Source organism: Nerophis lumbriciformis, linkage group LG20 (assembly GCF_033978685.3).
Source record: "Nerophis lumbriciformis linkage group LG20, RoL_Nlum_v2.1, whole genome shotgun sequence".
NCBI classification, from domain to species: domain Eukaryota; kingdom Metazoa; phylum Chordata; class Actinopteri; order Syngnathiformes; family Syngnathidae; genus Nerophis; species Nerophis lumbriciformis.
This window is the reverse complement of record NC_084567.2, coordinates 23385338-23403042: the sequence shown is the minus strand read 5'-3', so window position 1 is coordinate 23403042 and position 17705 is coordinate 23385338. Positions and strand designations below refer to the sequence as shown.

Here is a 17705-nt window from a genome sequence, read left to right as displayed (position 1 = left end):
TTTGTATGTAACTGTTTTTATATTGTTTTACTTTCTTTTTTATTCAAGAAATGTTTATTTATTTATTTATCTTATTTTATTATTTTTTTTAAAAAGTACCTTATCTTCACCATACCTGGTTGTCCAAATTAGGCATAATAATGTGTTAATTCCACGATTGCATATATCGGTTGATATCGGTATCGGTAATTAAAGAGTTGGACAATATCGGAATATCGGATATCGGCAAAAAGCCATTATCGGACATCCCTAGTAATTACTTTTTTATTGAGTACGACTGCAAAATAATTTGCCATAGGAGTACCATCACTTTGATAAAGAAGGTGTAAAACCCTATTGAATTCAAGAATGAACTCACAGCAAAGCAAAAAGGTGGCATTATTGTGGCTCTAACTCCCAAAGTGATGCAAAATGTTCATTTATACATTTTAGAAATCATGTGTGTATATTTCACATTCTGCATGTATTACTGGGGATCTTCAATAAAGGTAAAAGTGATGTGAAATGTTAATTTATACATTTTAGAAATCATGTGTATATATTTCCCATTCTGCATGTATTGCTGTGATTCTTCAATAAAGGTAAAAGTTATGTTAAATGTTCATTTATACATTTCAAAAATCATTCATATATATTTCATATTCTGCATGTAAATCTATCATTATTCCCTATTGAAAAATTGCTTCAGTTTTTGTGCGATTCGGTTTTGTCCTGACCTTTTAGAACTGATTACAAAACAAAAAAAACCGAGGTACCACTGCAAGTAGTTTAAAGGTATGAACTCGATAGAAGAGGGGGTTTTAACTTTTTCGACCTCAGGGTCCATCTTTTCTATTAGAGAGGGCCCTGGGGCCCAGTCAAGTCTTACTCTTGATTTTAATTATATTCAATAATCACCTACTTACAGTTTACAAACTTGTCAAATGATATGAAACTGTGTGTTAATCACAAAGACTATTTATTTGACACATACACCTTATTTTTTATAGAAATAAAAAAATAAGTACTGACCAAATAATGCATAAGAAATAACTCATAAATAACTGACGGAAATTAAATGTACATAAAATATAGTATAAAATTAAAAAAATAAAGTATAAAAACTAAATTATGTTTCTTAACTAAACTTTAAAAAAAAAAAAAATGAATGAAAATACAGCTTCATCAATTAAAGTCATAATTTCTGCGCTTAGTAAACGTTTCCAGACTTCTTCTGTTTGTTTAATACTGTCATTAATGCCACAAGTGGTGGGAAAGTGTAGTAAATCTGAGAAACAGATATTTTTGGCGGACCTCCTGGGGGTGCTCGTGGCCCAAAAATGGATCAAGCATTCCAAAAGTGTTCCATTTTTGAAGTAACTCCACGCAAACACAGTTCGATGGCTTGCTGGAGACAGATGTCTTATCTTAAATAGACACACAAACAACACACTGTTGACATGCTCTGTTAAGCAATAGTTTTTTGCCGTCCATCAAGCAGCCTATCAGTGTTTTCTGTCATGTCTGTGTGATCATGTTTTGTTTTAGTAATGTTCGGTTTAAATTTTGGACTTTTTGTGCACTTTTGTTTTGTTTTGTCACCATAGCAACCATTAGTTTCACCTGTCACGTCACGCAACTGTTTCACGTTCGGACTCACACACACCTGTCACCAATCATGTCACTGTTATTTAAGCCTACCTTTGTTCATCACTCGTTCTGCCTGCGTTGTTTTGATGTCACACCGGTTTATGTCTTGCTCTGTCCAAGTAAGTTTCCATGTCCATGCCATAGCTTCTGTTTAAGATTAGCCTCACTTGCGTTTTAGGCACGCTTGCCTCTTTTTTTGTTGTAGTTGTTGTTGTATTGTTTATGTTCGCGGTAGTGCGTGATTTATATTAATAAATCCTAGCCTACCTTCACGCTGTTGTCCGGAGCCGTCTATTTTGCATTGGAAGAACAACCCCGCAGCTAGCTGCGACCCCCACGTGACAGAACGCAGGCAGCAGACGTTCTTCCGCAGACCGGCCACGAGGAGGTGATGGAGACGCGCTGGCAAAGCTGGAAGCCAACCAGAAAGGCTTTTTCTCGCCAGCATGACGCGTCGTTCCCCCAAAACCCTCCCACGGACAACAAGATTCCCCAAGCAGCTAATTTTTCCTTGCCGCCGCAGGAGACCTGTGCTGATGACGTCATCCCGCCCACTGGTGATGACGTCAGAAACCAAGATTTTTTTTTTTTAGATTCTATTTACGCCCTCTGTCAGCCGCCCACCAAGGACTTCGTTTCAAAAAATAATCCTTTTGAGAAATTTTTTTCTAAATTGAGATTTTTTCAGACCCAGTCTAAAGTGGGGGTGGTGAATAGATTTTCTGGACAATTTAATGGGGAGGATTCTGCCCCCCTCCATACCTCCCCCCACCCACCCTTAAAGAGAGTTCCAGACCGCAGGGAGCGCGTCTGGTATCCGCTCCTTGAGGGGGGGGCTAGGGCTGGGAACTGCACTGGTGGGGTGACTCAGCTTAACCATGTCAAGCCACAGCCTCCCTCACGGCCGCCACCACCAGTCTTTTACCATGCCAAGCCGCAACCCCCAGCTAGACCACCTCCACCTGCACCAGTAGCTCCACGACGCCAAGCTCCGGTACCAGCTCCACGACGCCAAGCTCCGGTACCAGCTCCACGACGCCAAGCTCCGGTACCAGCTCCACGACGCCAAGCTCCGGTACCAGCTCAACGACGCCAAGCTCCGGTACCAGCTCCACGACGCCAAGCTCCGGTACCAGCTCCACGACGCCAAGACCCGGTACCAGCTCAACGACGCCAAGACCCGCCATGCCAAGACCAAGACCCGCCATGCCAAGACCAAGACCCGCCACGCCAAGCTCCGGTACCAGTTCCACGACACCAAGACCCGCCACGCCAAGACCAAGACCCGCCAGACCAAGACCCGCCACGCCAAGACCAAGACCCGCCACGCCAAGACCAAGACCCGCCACGCCAAGACCAAGACCCGCCATGCCAAGACCAAGACCCACGCCGAGCTTCGCCGCCTGACGCGCCACGCCGAGCTTCGCCGCCTGACGCGCCACGCCGAGCTTCGCTGCCTGCATCATCTGCTGCTTCTACGCCTGCCACGATGACGCACCTCCCTCCTCGTCGGTCACGGATATGGCCGCTACCTGGTCGCCCGCCACGCCAAGTGCGCCCACCTCCCAGTCGGCCACGAATGTGGCCATTCCCTGGGCGCCCGCCTCGCCTGCTGCAGCGGCGTTCCACTCGCCGCCGCCACCTAACTCTGCCCCGGTGGATACGGGGACACGTGGCCTGGCGACCCACCGCCATGTCCCCCTCCCGCCCTCCCATGACACTTGTTGATATTTTCTGTTTTTGGACATCTGGGATCTGTCCGTAAGGGGGGGATTCTGTCATGTCTGTGTGATCATGTTTTGTTTTAGTAATGTTCGGTTTAAATTTTGGACTTTTTGTGCACTTTTGTTTTGTTTTGTCACCATAGCAACCATTAGTTTCACCTGTCACGTCACGCACCTGTTTCACGTTCGGACTCACACACACCTGTCACCAATCATGTCACTGTTATTTAAGCCTACCTTTGTTCATCACTCGTTCTGCCTGCGTTGTTTTGATGTCACACCGGTTTATGTCTTGCTCTGTCCAAGTAAGTTTCCATGTCCATGCCATAGCTTCTGTTTAAGATTAGCCTCACTTGCGTTTTAGGCACGCTTGCCTCTTTTTTTGTTGTAGTTGTTGTATTGTTTATGTTCGCGGTAGTGCGTGATTTATATTAATAAATCCTAGCCTACCTTCACGCTGTTGTCCGGAGCCGTCTATTTTGCATTGGAAGAACAACCCCGCAGCTAGCTGCGACCCCCACGTGACATTTTCACAATTTCATTGGTTCTTCCATGTGTCCATTATCATTAAGATTGAATGTAATTAGACTAAATGACGTATGTTAGAAGATTGAATGACGCTCTTTTACAAACAGAATTTGATTGGTTATTGCACGAGGGAGGAGCTCAAAGTAAAGCCGCTGCTCCTCCACATCGAGAGGAGCCAGATGAGGTGGTTCGGGCATCTGGTCAGGATGCCAACCGAATGCCTCCCTAGGGAGGTGTTTAGGGCACGTCCGACCGGTAGGAGGCCGCGGGGAAGACCCAGGACACGTTGGGAAGACTATGTCTCCCGGCTGGCCTGGGAACGCCTCGGGGTCCCACAGGAAGAGCTGGACGAAGTGGCTGGGGAGAGGGAAGTCTGGGCTTCCCTGCTTAGGCTGCTGCCCCCGCGACCCGACCTCGGATAAGCGGAAGAAGATGGATGGATGGATGGATGGATGGATGGGTATTGCACGAGCAGACATAGTCAACACTTTTGTTTTGTCTCGAGTTAGCTGAGGCTAATGCATTCACGCAAACTGAATTTATAATCAATAATATGTGGGTTATATGGCCATCTACAGAACATATGATGTGGTGGTTAGTGTGTTTATGGAAGTATTGGTGTGGAATAAATATTAGGGATGTAATTGTATTGTAGATGCTGCAGTATTGCGCTTTCAAATTCTTCACTAATGCCGTGACATGTGACGGGATCAAACAAAAACTTGGGAGAGTATTTTTATTCTGGGGCTTTAGTGTTGGCTGGCCTGATAAACTACATCTCCCAAAATTTTGGGAGAATCTCTCTCGGATTGCCAGCCCAGCTGATCACCGCGCACCTGCGGATGTTGCTACTGTATTAGCGACACTATAATTTAAACTAACATTCCTTTAAAAAAAAAAAAAAAAAACTGTTTAAGAAGAACAAGTTTTGTGTTTTATGTTACACTCAACTGCAAGTTGGTTTTTTTTATATACACTGTATTGCCAAAAGTATTTGGCCACCTGCCTTTACTCACATATGAACTTGAAGTGCCATCCCATTGAAATGTCCAAAAAGTTTTGGTATCCTGGAGCATTCCAAGTTCCTTTCACTGGAACTAACAGGCCAAGCCCAACTCCTGAAAAACTAACTCCACACCATAATTCCTCCTCCACCTATGACAGTTCCACGCTAGAAATCACTGAGAGCGGCCCATTCTTTCACAAATTTTTGTAAAAACAGTCTCCCTGCCTAAGTGCTTGATTTTATACACCGGGCCAAGTGATGAGGACACCTGATTCTCATAATTTGGATGGGTGGCCAAATACTTTTGGCAATATAGTGTATATGCTTGTAAAATTGGATGTTCCTGCATTATTCTACGCACTTACAAATACATGTTTGCCGTAATTAATATTATTTGAATATTTGAGCATTATATTTGTGTTCAATTACAAATAGTGTGATATACTATACTATTATGGGATTTTTACATCTTTTTTGGGGACATACTGCAATAATATCATACTGTGGCCCTAATACTGTGATAATATCATACTGTGACATTTTGATATCATTAAATCCCTAGTAGTGAAGTGAAGTGAATTACATTTATATAGCGCTTTTTCTCAAGTGACTCAAAGCGCTTTACATAGTGAAACCCAATATCTAAGTTACATTTTTAAACCAGTGTGGGTGGCACTGGGAGCAGGTGGGTAAAGTGTCTTGCCCAAGGACACAACGGCAGTGACTAGGATGGCGGAAGCGGGGATCGAACCTGCAACCCTCAAGTTGATGGCACGGCCGCTCTACCAACCGAGCTATACCGCTCGAGCTATACCGAGCTATATATTAGTAGTGTTGTCCCGATACCAATATTTTGGTACCAGTACCAAAATTATTTCGATACTTTTCAGTACTTTTCTAAATTAAAGGGACCACAAAAAATTGCATTATTGGCTTTATTTTAACAATCTTACGATACATTAAACATATGCTTCTGATTGCAAGTTTGTCCTTAAATAAAATAGTGAACATACGAGACAACTTGTCTTTTAGTAGTAAGTAAGCAAACAAAGGCTCCTAATTCAGTCTGCTGACATATGCAGTAACATATTGTTTCATTTTCAATTCTATTATTTTGTCAAAATTATTAAGGACAAGTGGTAGAAAATGAATTAATAATCTACTTGTTCATTTACTGTTAATATCTGCTTACTTTCTCTTTTAACATGTTCTATCTACACTTCTGTTAAAATGTAATCATCATTTATTCTTCTGTTGTTTGGATGCTTTACATTAGTTTTGGATGATACCACAAATTTAGCTATCAATCCAATACCAAGTCGTTACAGGATCATACATTGGTCATATTCAAAGTCCTCATGTGTCCAGGGACATATTTCCTGAGTTTATAAACATAATATCCATAAAAAAAAACGAAAGAAAATGTTGTGATGCCAAAAACTATCGACGTAATCATAGTAGTATCGACTAAATACGCTCCCTGTACTTGGTATCATTACAGTGGATGTCAGGTGTAGATCCACCAATGGCGTTTGTTTACATTTTGATGTCAGTGAGCTACGGTGTGCAGTGAAGCATGTTTAGCTATTCCTGGTCCTGCAGGGATGATACTTGTAAGAAACTTACTTTATTTGTCGCCATGGAGGCGAGGATTAGTGATTTAGAAGTAGCCAAAACTTTAGCCGCTAGCTAGCTAGCTAGCTAGCCATATAACTTCACCTTTATCGTTAGTTTTTAAGCCAAAATGCGTCCGTTCTCCCTTTTCTGTCGACACACTGTGTCTGCTTGTAAGTACTCCGTGATTGTGCGCTACCGAACATGCTAGTCTGCTCGTAAACCAGCAATGACACGACGTGACGACCCCGGGGGTGTGGGGGACCGGTAATTTTCAGAGGCGGTATAGTACCGAATATGATTCATTGTTATCGCGGTCCTAAACTAATACCGGTATACCGTACAACTCTAATCCCTAGTAAATACTCACATTTCCTCTATCCGTTCCAACTTACCCAGACCTTATTTTCATTTTCATCAGCAGTTGGAATATTGTGAGGCTTCATTCATGTTCATGATAGCAATGTTTGTGTTCGCTGATCCAGATTATGATTGTATTCTGGAACAATATATATTTGTCCAATCTCAACAAACTCCATTTTTCAACCGTGTATAACATGACGAGGCATGTAAACGGGGGCGGTGTCATACCCAGGCTTCGTCAAGAAGAAGGCAGACGGCCCGCCGGCAGAATGACAAAGGGTTAATACTGTCAAGAAAGATTGTCGTATACAGTATGTACGTTTGTATTTGAAAATGCGCCGCTCATATTCCTGCGTATGTTGCGTTGAAAAGGGAATAGCATCAAAATGGAAGTGCCATGGTGCTGCCCTGCGTAAGCCTCCGTTGAGTGTTTGCTTGTGTGCGACGGAGGGGCCAGAGGGCTGATGGGGAAAGACTCGATCAATTAAGAGAGATAGAGCAGCAAATGAAGAAAAAGACATGCTGCCCTTTCACACCCCATCTGTCCTCGCGCAACCTTCTTCCATCTCCTTTTTTCTACACCTATGACAAGCATCGCTTCTTACTCCTGCCATCTCCTTTTTGACAAGTAGAATTGCTTCTACTGTACGTGGTTCTCGAACAAACCCTCTACTGCTGTTGTCACACTCGCCCTTTCTCTCTCTTCTCTCTTAGTTTGTGTACTCCCCTCCTTTTTTGTCTCGTCTGCTGGCCGCGCCTCCCTGTTGTCATGGCAACCACTCGTCCAGTTCTGTTGTCATTGAGTAGTTATGAATATTTAACAATTTCCGTCGTCAGGCACCCCTTCACATCTTCGTATGTACTTCTCTCTGTGCTTCACTTCCGCCTCCTTCCCTTCTTTGGATGATCTTCTCCCTCAAATGTCCACTCACGTCTTTCCCCTGGCAGTCGCCCAGTATGTATCACTTCTGAATGTCTGCCCTTCTGGCCTATTCACTGACTCTTTCTTACCCCATGCGTGCCCCCTTCTTCCTTCCTCACTGTATCTTTATCGACCTTATCCCTTGCTTCTCACCCTGCAGCCCCTTTTGTCAAAGACCATCAAGCTGGAAAGACTCCAGATTGAGGGATGTAACCTCGGTTTAAAAGAAAGTCGGCAACATTTGCAGCATCGCTTTGATTTCCACTTACGTTGGCGGCTGAATCCTCTGTGGGTTTTGTTCCTCCTTCCTCTAGTAAGTCCGGTGCTGTCGGAACTGAGACGGGTAGCAGAGGGGATCGAGCCTTACCCGCCTGACCCAAAGAAGCTGTCTTCACCTGAGGCTTTGGAAGGCTTGCCGCTGTGTAAAGAAAAAAATAGTTTTGACTTCAAAACATCAAACATGGCACTGGGGACAGACAAATGGAATAACACATTTTTCAGATGCAGGTCTCATGTTCTTAAAGTATGTATTCTTTCGGTTGGTAAAAAATACACGAGAAATTGCTTAAATAACTTCTATTAACTTCAAATTGTCTTGAAAGTGTGTGTGAATGATGAAGAGCTGACGCTGAACTAAAATAGTGGACAGAAAATGTGCAATTTCTGAGAAATGGTCTTGACATTCCTCCCCCAAATATTGTCTCATTCAATGCAAAAGAAATTGCAGAGAGAGGTGCAGGTGAACAACCTATTAACCTAAACCAGGGGTCGTAGGGATGATGCTCGAAACCGGTTTTCCCGGTTGTTCGATAAGAAAAGAACCGAGTCCTCGGACTCGAATCCCTTTTTAAGAACCGGTACCCGTTATCGAGACCACTAAAGTAAAGAAAAAGAGTTGGTTCTTTATTCGAATCCCTGAGAACGACTCCCGTCCCGACAAGAAATGCCCCGTGTGACATCACAAGAAATGACGTCACGTAGCTCAGTCATTTGTCACAGTGGGGTGCAGCGTGCTGCGGTTAGTTCCCGGGACGCAAAACTGACGGCTCCGGACGAAAGCGTGCAGGTAAGAGATGATTTATTTCTCATAAATCATACACATTACAACAGACAGGAACGAAACAAAAGGAAAGCGTGCCGTTCGCACAAGAAGGTAAAGCAAAAACTTACTTAGCACAGGAATACTAGAAGCTAAAGTAACTTTAGCACAGGAATCATGAGCTCGAAAACCAGAATGCCAACGTAACTGTTGCAAATGCAAACAATGAAGCCATGACGAGTGACCGGAAAAGGCAGGCTTAAATAGAGTCTCTGGTGAGCAACAGGTGCGCGTACAAGGCAGGTGAAAATCATAAGTAACCATGGTGACTAAAACAAACCCCCGAAGTGCACAAAACAACTAAGGAAGTCCAAAACTAACAGAACATAACTAAACAAAACATGATCCGACCACATCATAATACATCACAGTTTCATATCATTTCACTTTACAGGAGTAGGAAGAAGTAAAGCTTATTTAATCCTACCCTTTTCCCACTTCAGAGCGTTTACAAATATATACATCATTTACTGACCTTTTTATAATAAAATATCTGTGAATTAGTATATACAACAGTTTTGTAATATGTAATTAATGAATTCAGTCATTATTAATATACTGAGATGAAAGTATTTCTCATAATTCTTCTTCTTTGTACTTTGTAAGCACTATTAATTTGAACAACCTCTTAAACTGGATCATATCAGTACAATGTTTAACTTCTTTACTTAATCCATTCCATCATTTAATTCCACATCATTTTAGCTGTTTGCAATTTTACCAAATCATCGACTCAATAAATAAAGTGTTTGTATGTTCTCTATATCCAACATTATGTATCAGTTTAATAAATTTTTTTTGTAACACGGTTAACAAATGTAGTGCACATTTGTAGTTATTTCCCCACATTTCTGCACAAAACTCAGATATGGTAATACTATAGTAGCGAGCAGTAGAGAATGTGAAGTGATTTGTTAAACCAAATATTGTGTTTTTTTCCATATACAACAACCTATCTGGACTCGATAAGAGAATCGATAAGAAATCGGTTCGATAAGAGGATTCGATAATAGGCTCGAACTTGATCATTTCTTATCAAACATCATCCCTAAGAAGTCGGCAACCCAAAACTTTGAAAGAGCCACATTGGACCAAAAATACAAAAAACTAATCTGTCTGGAGCCGCAAAAAAATGAGAAGCCATATATAAGTCTTATAATGAAGACAACACATGATGTGTCTATATTAGCCTCCTATCAAAATTAGAGATGTCCGATAATGGCTTTTTTGGCCGATATCCGATATTCCGATATTGTCCAACTCTTAATTACCGATTCCGATATCAACCGATACCGATGTATAGAGTCGTGGAATTAACACATTATTAGTGCCAACATAGCACTGCCATATTTATTATTGAAGTCACAAAGTGCATTATGGTGGGGGGGTGTAGAGGGTAGCGGGGGGTGTATATTGTAGCGTCCCGGAAGAGTTAGTGCCGCAAGGGGTTCTGGGTATTTGTTCTGTTGTGTTTATGTTGTGTTACGGTGCGGATGTTCTCCCGAAATGTGTTTGTCATTCTTGTTTGGTGTGGGTTCACAGTGTGGCGCATATTTGTAACAGTGTTAAAGGTGTTTATACGGCCACCCTCAGTGTGACCTGCATGGCTGTTGACCAAGTACGTTTTGCATTCACTTATGTGTGTTAAAAGCCGTAGATATTATGTGATTGGGCCGGCACGCAAAGGCAGTGCCTTTAAGGTTTATTGGCGCTCTGTACTTCTCCCTACATCCGTGTGCCACTCCGTACAGCAGCGTTTTAAAAAGTCATAAATGTAACTTTTTGAAACCGATACCGATAATTTCCGAAATTACATTTTAAAGTATTTATCGGCTGATAATATCGGCAGTCCGATATTATCGGACATCTCTAATCAAAATGTCTATGTGTCGCAGGCTGAAGCAAATCTTCGCTGACAGAAGTGTTGCAATTTAATATTTATTCTACACATTTTTACAACATTAGAAACCATTAATAAATCAGAGGCAACTCAGGGGGTGAGATAAATCCTGGAAATTACTGGCTTTTAATGGCCAAAGGTATAGATGTGTGTGTCCAAGTTAGAAGAAATGTCAGGCTGTCTTCTTTTAATAGATTTATTACAATCTTTGGCAAGCTAGGTAATGTTTGCTGGGCATAGTTATTCAATAAAATAATCAAATGCAAAGAGTGAACCTTCTTGTAAGTTATCTACAATCTTTGCCTCAGTGCGCAGAGGCAGGAGAGATGGCAGCACAGGATGCACAGACAGAAAGCCTCGCTCGTCACGACTTGATCGTGAGAAGCACAGAAAAGTAACACAATTAAGGAGGGGAAAAAAGGTGAATGCAAACCCAAATAATATATCCGATTAAAACCAGATGAGAAATTATGTTGAAAAGGGATGGCAACAAAAAAGATCACAAAACATGCCACCTGACCCAGTTTTTTCAACTGGGAACAAATGCACTTAAAGATGTTCACTATTTGTTGAAGCACAATTTTGACATTGAGAGTCAATTTTTTTTTTTTCTGTTTACTTTTTTCAGGTAATTAAAAGTTATTGACCTTCCAATTACAATGAGTGAAAAAACTGTGATTAATAACAGCATTTTAAATGGTTACTTTCATTATTCCATATTTTATAACATCAGTGCTTAATTTGCTCTCAAAATATTGTAATGCTGACAATATTGTTTATCGACAAAAATGTGTGTTACAATATCCTGTATCGTCCAACAAAATGCGTTATTCGCCCAGGCCTACGACCTATTGGTGTACAGGGCGGTTGTTCACCAGCCACGCCGACAACTCTAACAACAACCCTATTGTGAAGCCCTGAGGGGCATACCCCCACCAGAGACATGAACATAAAAACTCCACACCTAAGTTTAGTAGTAAAGAAGCTTGTTGGAAGAAAGGTAACAAAATCGTCAACAATAATAGGAGTCCAATTTCCTCCATTCAAAATGTTTGGGGATTATCATGACCTGATGACTAAGAATCTACACCAGTGGTTCTTAACCTTGTTGGAGGTACCGAACCCCACCAGTTTCATATGCGCATTCACCGAACCCTTCTTTAGTGAAAAATAAAATGTTGTTTTTCTTTCAAATTCAAGACAAAGTTATATGTTTTTGGTAACACTTTAGTATGGGGAACATATTCTAAGTAACAAAGTTAGAGTTATTTGGTTAGGGTTAGGGCCAGGGTTAGAGGGTTAGGGTTATAATAAGGCCATGCCGAATAAGGCATTAATAAGTACTTAATAATGACTAGTTAAGAGCCAATATGTTACTAATTTGCATGTTAATAAGCAACTAATTAATGGTGAATATGTTCTCCATACTAAATTGTTACCATGTTTTTTTACTGGTGCACAAAATGAACCGTGCATGAACATCACCTTGTTCAAAGAACAAAACCAACACAGTGCACAAACCCACAGCAAATTACACACCTGCAAATCAGTCTGACTTCTGCTGTTGCCGTATCCGTAATACGCAGATAGGGAGAAGTTTTTATTTACACGATGAGTCGGGTGTGTCTTGACATCCGCCGAACCCCTGAGCCCGACTCATCGAACCCCTAGGGTTCGATCGAACCCAGGTTAAGAACCACTGATCTACACAAAGGTAAAAGTGGGAATTTTTAAGGATGCAGGAAATTGTTAGGCTAAATGTTTTGTTTTTGAAATGGTTTAGAAGTATTAACAATTCTTAACTGTCTTTTGAAAATGTGTAAATTATGGTGAGAACGAACCCTCAACCATGTTTTTAATGTGGAATATTGGTAGTCTGAAAGTCCTAAATGAACTGAATGCTTTCATGCTGGAATGGTTTGAATTGGTAAAGACATTTGGAATTTGTCCAATCATTTTTAATTGGAATGTTAATTCACGCAATGATGACAGCGAGGCCAGTCTCACCAACATATGATATTTATACCAAATAAATCAGCCAGGAAGTTTGCATGTAACAGTCATGTAAATGAAGTTGGGTAATATCACAATTAAACCGTAACAGAGTTGTTTTACTTATTTTAGTTGGTGAAGTATTTATATTTCTCCTATTATTATATATTTAATAATTCCTCTTCTGGTCACTCTTTATTCAGCGAACAATCCACTATCTGCTGTTGAACGCTAGTGTCCCTGCGGGTCACTCTGATCTGATTACACACAGTTGCCATTGATTGATCTAAATGACAAGTTCATATGCGACTAAGTGGACCGTCTAACAGGAAACAGATTGGAGTCTGAGTCCTCCGGTCATTTGTCTGACCGATGAACCGTCATCCAATTCATCCATTAACACAAACTGACCAAACAGTGGAAATGCTATAACAATGCAACAACTATGTATTGACAAGACAACAAATAAAACTAGAGAAGAACATTTGTGTTGAAATTGCATGTGTATGCTGAAAGCCTGAACGGAAAATGTGGAATTAGTGGTCAAGTGAAAATTTTGAGGATATTTTTTTGCTTGGGTGTTGTGATACTGGAATGGTAGTATATATTAATACTTTTGGAAAATGTATTCCATTTGTGTTTTTGCATAACAGAGCTATTTTTACTGAACAAAATAAATAGACTAAAAACAAATGTCCACTGCGGAGGACACTGGTTCCCAGGAAGATAATGGCAATTTTTTTGGAATTCCCTGAAAACAGAGATAAATAGCCTGACTATAATGTTGACTATAGTATGTTTTAGGAAGGGTTGTGAATCGTTTGAGAAACCTGGATGTAGTACTGAAAGGAGTCTATACAATCATGGGGGATTTGTGGAAGTATGGAGAAAGTGAGGATTTAGGGCAAGGGTCCTCAACATTTTCCTGGCCAAGGACTCCCAAACTGATGGAGAGACAGAGCATGACCACCCACCCCCTATATTAGTGGTTCTTAACCTTGTTGGAGGTACCGAACCCCACCAGTTTCATATGCGCATTTACCGAACCCTTCTTCAGTGAAAAATAAAATGTTTTTTTTTTCAAATTCAAGAAAAAGTCATATGTTTTTTTACTGGTGCACTAAATGAACCGTGCATGAACATCACCTTGTTCAAAGAACAAAACCAACACAGTGCATGAACTCACAACAAATTACACACCTTACACACATTACCATGAATTGATTAACGTGGACCCCGACTTAAACAAGTTGAAAAACTTATTCGGGTGTTACCATTTAGTGGTCAATTGTATGTAATATGTACTGTACTGTGTAAACTGTACTGTTTCATATAATGTATTCTCTTCCTTTGCAATCTACTAGTAAAAGTTTCAATCAACCAATCAAAAAACCTGCAAATCAGAGGGAAAATTAGAGGTAGTATTGTTTGGGGTATCCATAATACGCTGATAGGGAGAAGTTTTTATTTACACGATAAGTCGGATGTGTCTTTACCTCTGTGGCGGAGGCTCCGCCGAACCCCTGTGGCCAACTCACCGAACCCCTAGGGTTCGATCGAACCCAGGTTAAGAACCACTGCCCTATATGTTGTATAAAAATGTGTTTTGAATTTAACTGTGGTTTCTTAGGTGAAGGATACAAGTTTATCTCTCTACTGCTTGTTTTTTGGTTGTGCTACAAAACGATACAGTTTTCCATTTCAAATACTTAAACAGAGAAGGGGCTCTCGGCCAATCACAGGGAACCTGACAAAGCCTCTGATTGGCACAGCAGCAATAGGACCAGGTCCTCCTCGTTGGAGTGACAGGTAAATACAGAATACAGAACTTGTGTCGTTTAATATGACGTCTTTCAGTCAGCAACTGTTCACTACAGAATCTTGGATCCAAAGTTAATGTGTATTTAAAGATGTTTACATTTGTTTATGTTTTAAGTTTATTTTGAACATGCATACAGTTACAACATGATACATCACAATTTAGTTTCTCTTTTCAACATGTTTGAAAAGCAGTAGAGAACCACTTCTTATTTAAGCCTACAATTTTTCCATTTTATAGCAATTACTAACACTTTTATTCACTTCCAGGTCTGAATTTGTATACAATTTACTCGATAAATAAAAAAACAATACATATTAGGGCTGTCAAAGTTAACGATAACGCGAAAACACGTTAACTATAAATTCTACGATCAATCGTGGTTATTTTGAGTTAACTATGAACAATGCGATATTGCGGTTAAATATTTTAAACGTTTGACAGCCCTAATAAATATTAAACTAAGTTGTAATTCACATAATTAGATGAATAAGATGATCTCATTTTCAATGAGTTCAAAATGTTTATCATGATTCTTCTTCCTCGTACTTTGTAAACACTGAGTTTGAACAGTTTATAAAATGGAAAAATATGTGGAAAAATTGCGGGGGTATTTTATATATATATATATATATATATATATATATATATATATATATATATATATATATATATATATATATATATATATATATATATATATATATATATATATATATAAAAGGACTAATCGACCAAACATTTCATAACACCCGTGCAGTATCTTTGCGTACTAAAAATGGAATTTATGGTTCTTTGAAGGGAGCCGGATTGTGAGAAGACGTTCCTTTCAAAGGGTCACTCAACAGACTGGCTGGTTAGTATAGTTCCTTTTTTTTTTTTTTCAAACTGTTCCTGTCTTTTTCTCTTTTTTTTTCGATGAAACAATCACATGTGGCAATTATAAGATACGTTAGAATAATTTAGGAATTTAAACCAAGTTCATGTGGCTCGCAATACGAAGGTCCTGAGTTCAATCCCAGGCTCAAGATCTTTCTGTTTGGAGTTTGCATGTATTCCCCGTGACTGCGTGGGTTCCCTCCGCGTACTCCGGCTTCCCCCCACCTCCAAAAACATGCACCTGGGGATAGGTTGATTGGCAACACTAAATTGGCCCTAGTGTGTGAATGTTGTCTGTCTATCTGTGTTGGCCCTGCGATGAGGTGGCGACTTGTCCAGGGTGTACCCCGCCTACCACCCAAATGCAGCTGAGATCGGCTCCAGCACCCCCCGCGACCCCGAAAGGGACAAGCGGTAGAAAATGGATGGATGAATTACTCTATTGGTGGAAATTATTCTGAAATACTATATTCTATTAGTATTATGTTTATTTTTGTATATATTATATTATTTATATTTTTGTTGTGTTTTCATTAAAACATTCCATCTCCATGCTTTGATCACAACAACTGTTTTGTGATCACTGTTTTGGAATGTTCCCTCACTTAAAAAATTGAAGCATAAGAGCATTTTAACAATCCAAAAAAAATACACAACTAATAAGATGTATGTAAAAAGTATAAATAAAACTAGAGTAAAAAATTAGGACATTATAAAAATGTGAATGCAAATTGGTACTATCCTACCTGGTGTTTGTACACTCGAAGTACTTTACATACAGTATCCACATTGGAACAATGAACCAGAAAAGTGAATGCAAATACTCCTACGTTTCTCATTTTTCTAGTCCAATAGCCAGTCAGGTGGTGCATAAAAATAGGCTGCCAAACAAACGGCTCGCAACTGTGAATTTCTTCTCATGGTTCACTTAAGAGAACCATTCAAAAGACTTCATTCGTTCGCGATCTTCACATCTATATTGTGACCCTCTTGTTGAGGACCTCTGATTTAGGGGATGTAGAAACTAAATAACCAAAATGTTCTGAATGAGCTAAACCTTTGAATGTGTTGAAAAATGTAATGAAATCCATTCAAATGGGATTTTTTTTGTGCGGATATATACAGAACTTGGAAAAACTGAAAATAGATAGCATGGATGTTTTTAACGAGCTGAATGTTTTTTTGTTGGAATGGTTTAAATGGGTTGAAAATTGTGAAAACAAGATATCCGTGAATCTTCTGAAAAAGTGGGATTTTTTAGTGATGTAAAAGATATATAACATGAATTCCCTCAGTGAGGTGATTGTTTGGACGTTAGAATAGTTGGAGAAATGTGGAACAGTTGAGTGAATTTGGCCTAGAAAATGTTGAATGCACCAATAGCTTGTTAAATGTTAAATGTGTCCTAAACATTTACATGTTGGAATAGTTTAAATCAGTTCAGAAATAGGGATGCAGTTGAGGAATAATAAATATAATTTGTGGACACAGACACATGCTCCGTGCTTCTCGCAGGACCTACATAGGGTCATGTATACTAAAAAATGATGGAAAATACAAACAAATCATCCATCCATCAAATGAAGAGTGTGAGGAGGAACAAAAGACAATATATACTCAAAGAAAACCAAAGATATTAAGATTAAAGACGCAAGTAAATGTTCTTTTTTTCCTTTTCTGATTCACTGAACAGTCTCCTAAAGTCTCTACATCCCCAGGCTTCTTCTACACACAATCCCTCTTCTCGTCGCCCTGCATTCATTGACAATCCGATCAATAGACATCCATTCTTGCGCCTGTGAAACAAAACACTGGGGACAGTCTTGATAGCAACACATTACAGTAGAAAAACAAGGCACAGCTGGATCCAAACTGTTAACGTCAACCAAAATCATGTCACAGATCAACAAATAGGCTTATCAGAATTACAATCAGCTTTATTGGCCAAGTATGTTTAACTCACAAGGAATTTGACTTGGTAGACTGTGCTCTTGGTTCAATGCAAGAAACATATAAAACCGCAAAAACTAAGAGAGAGCACAGTACCACGGCGTTTATTGTCTTTTACACAGACTAACATATGCTGCAAAGATATCTCCATCTTAACATTTTAAAACCTACTGGGTTGCATCTGTGTTGATATGGTAACTGCTACATGACACCTGTACCAACTTATTCATACATCTATGCAACCATGAAAAAATTTACTAAAAAAATCAACCAAACCAAT

At 40.0% G+C, this 17705-nt stretch overlaps 1 protein-coding gene across 4 annotated transcripts in view; it reads right to left on the bottom strand.

Annotated features, from left to right (window-relative positions):
- dcc (DCC netrin 1 receptor) overlaps positions 1–17705 on the bottom strand; it is a 706325-nt gene that overhangs the window by 37032 nt on the left and 651588 nt on the right. For all 4 annotated transcript variants that reach the window (XM_061980597.1, XM_061980596.1, XM_061980599.1 and 1 more), the window contains one exon: positions 8056–8204. In XM_061980597.1, coding sequence (XP_061836581.1) covers positions 8056–8204 — 149 coding nt within the window. The remainder of the gene's footprint in view (positions 1–8055; positions 8205–17705) is intronic.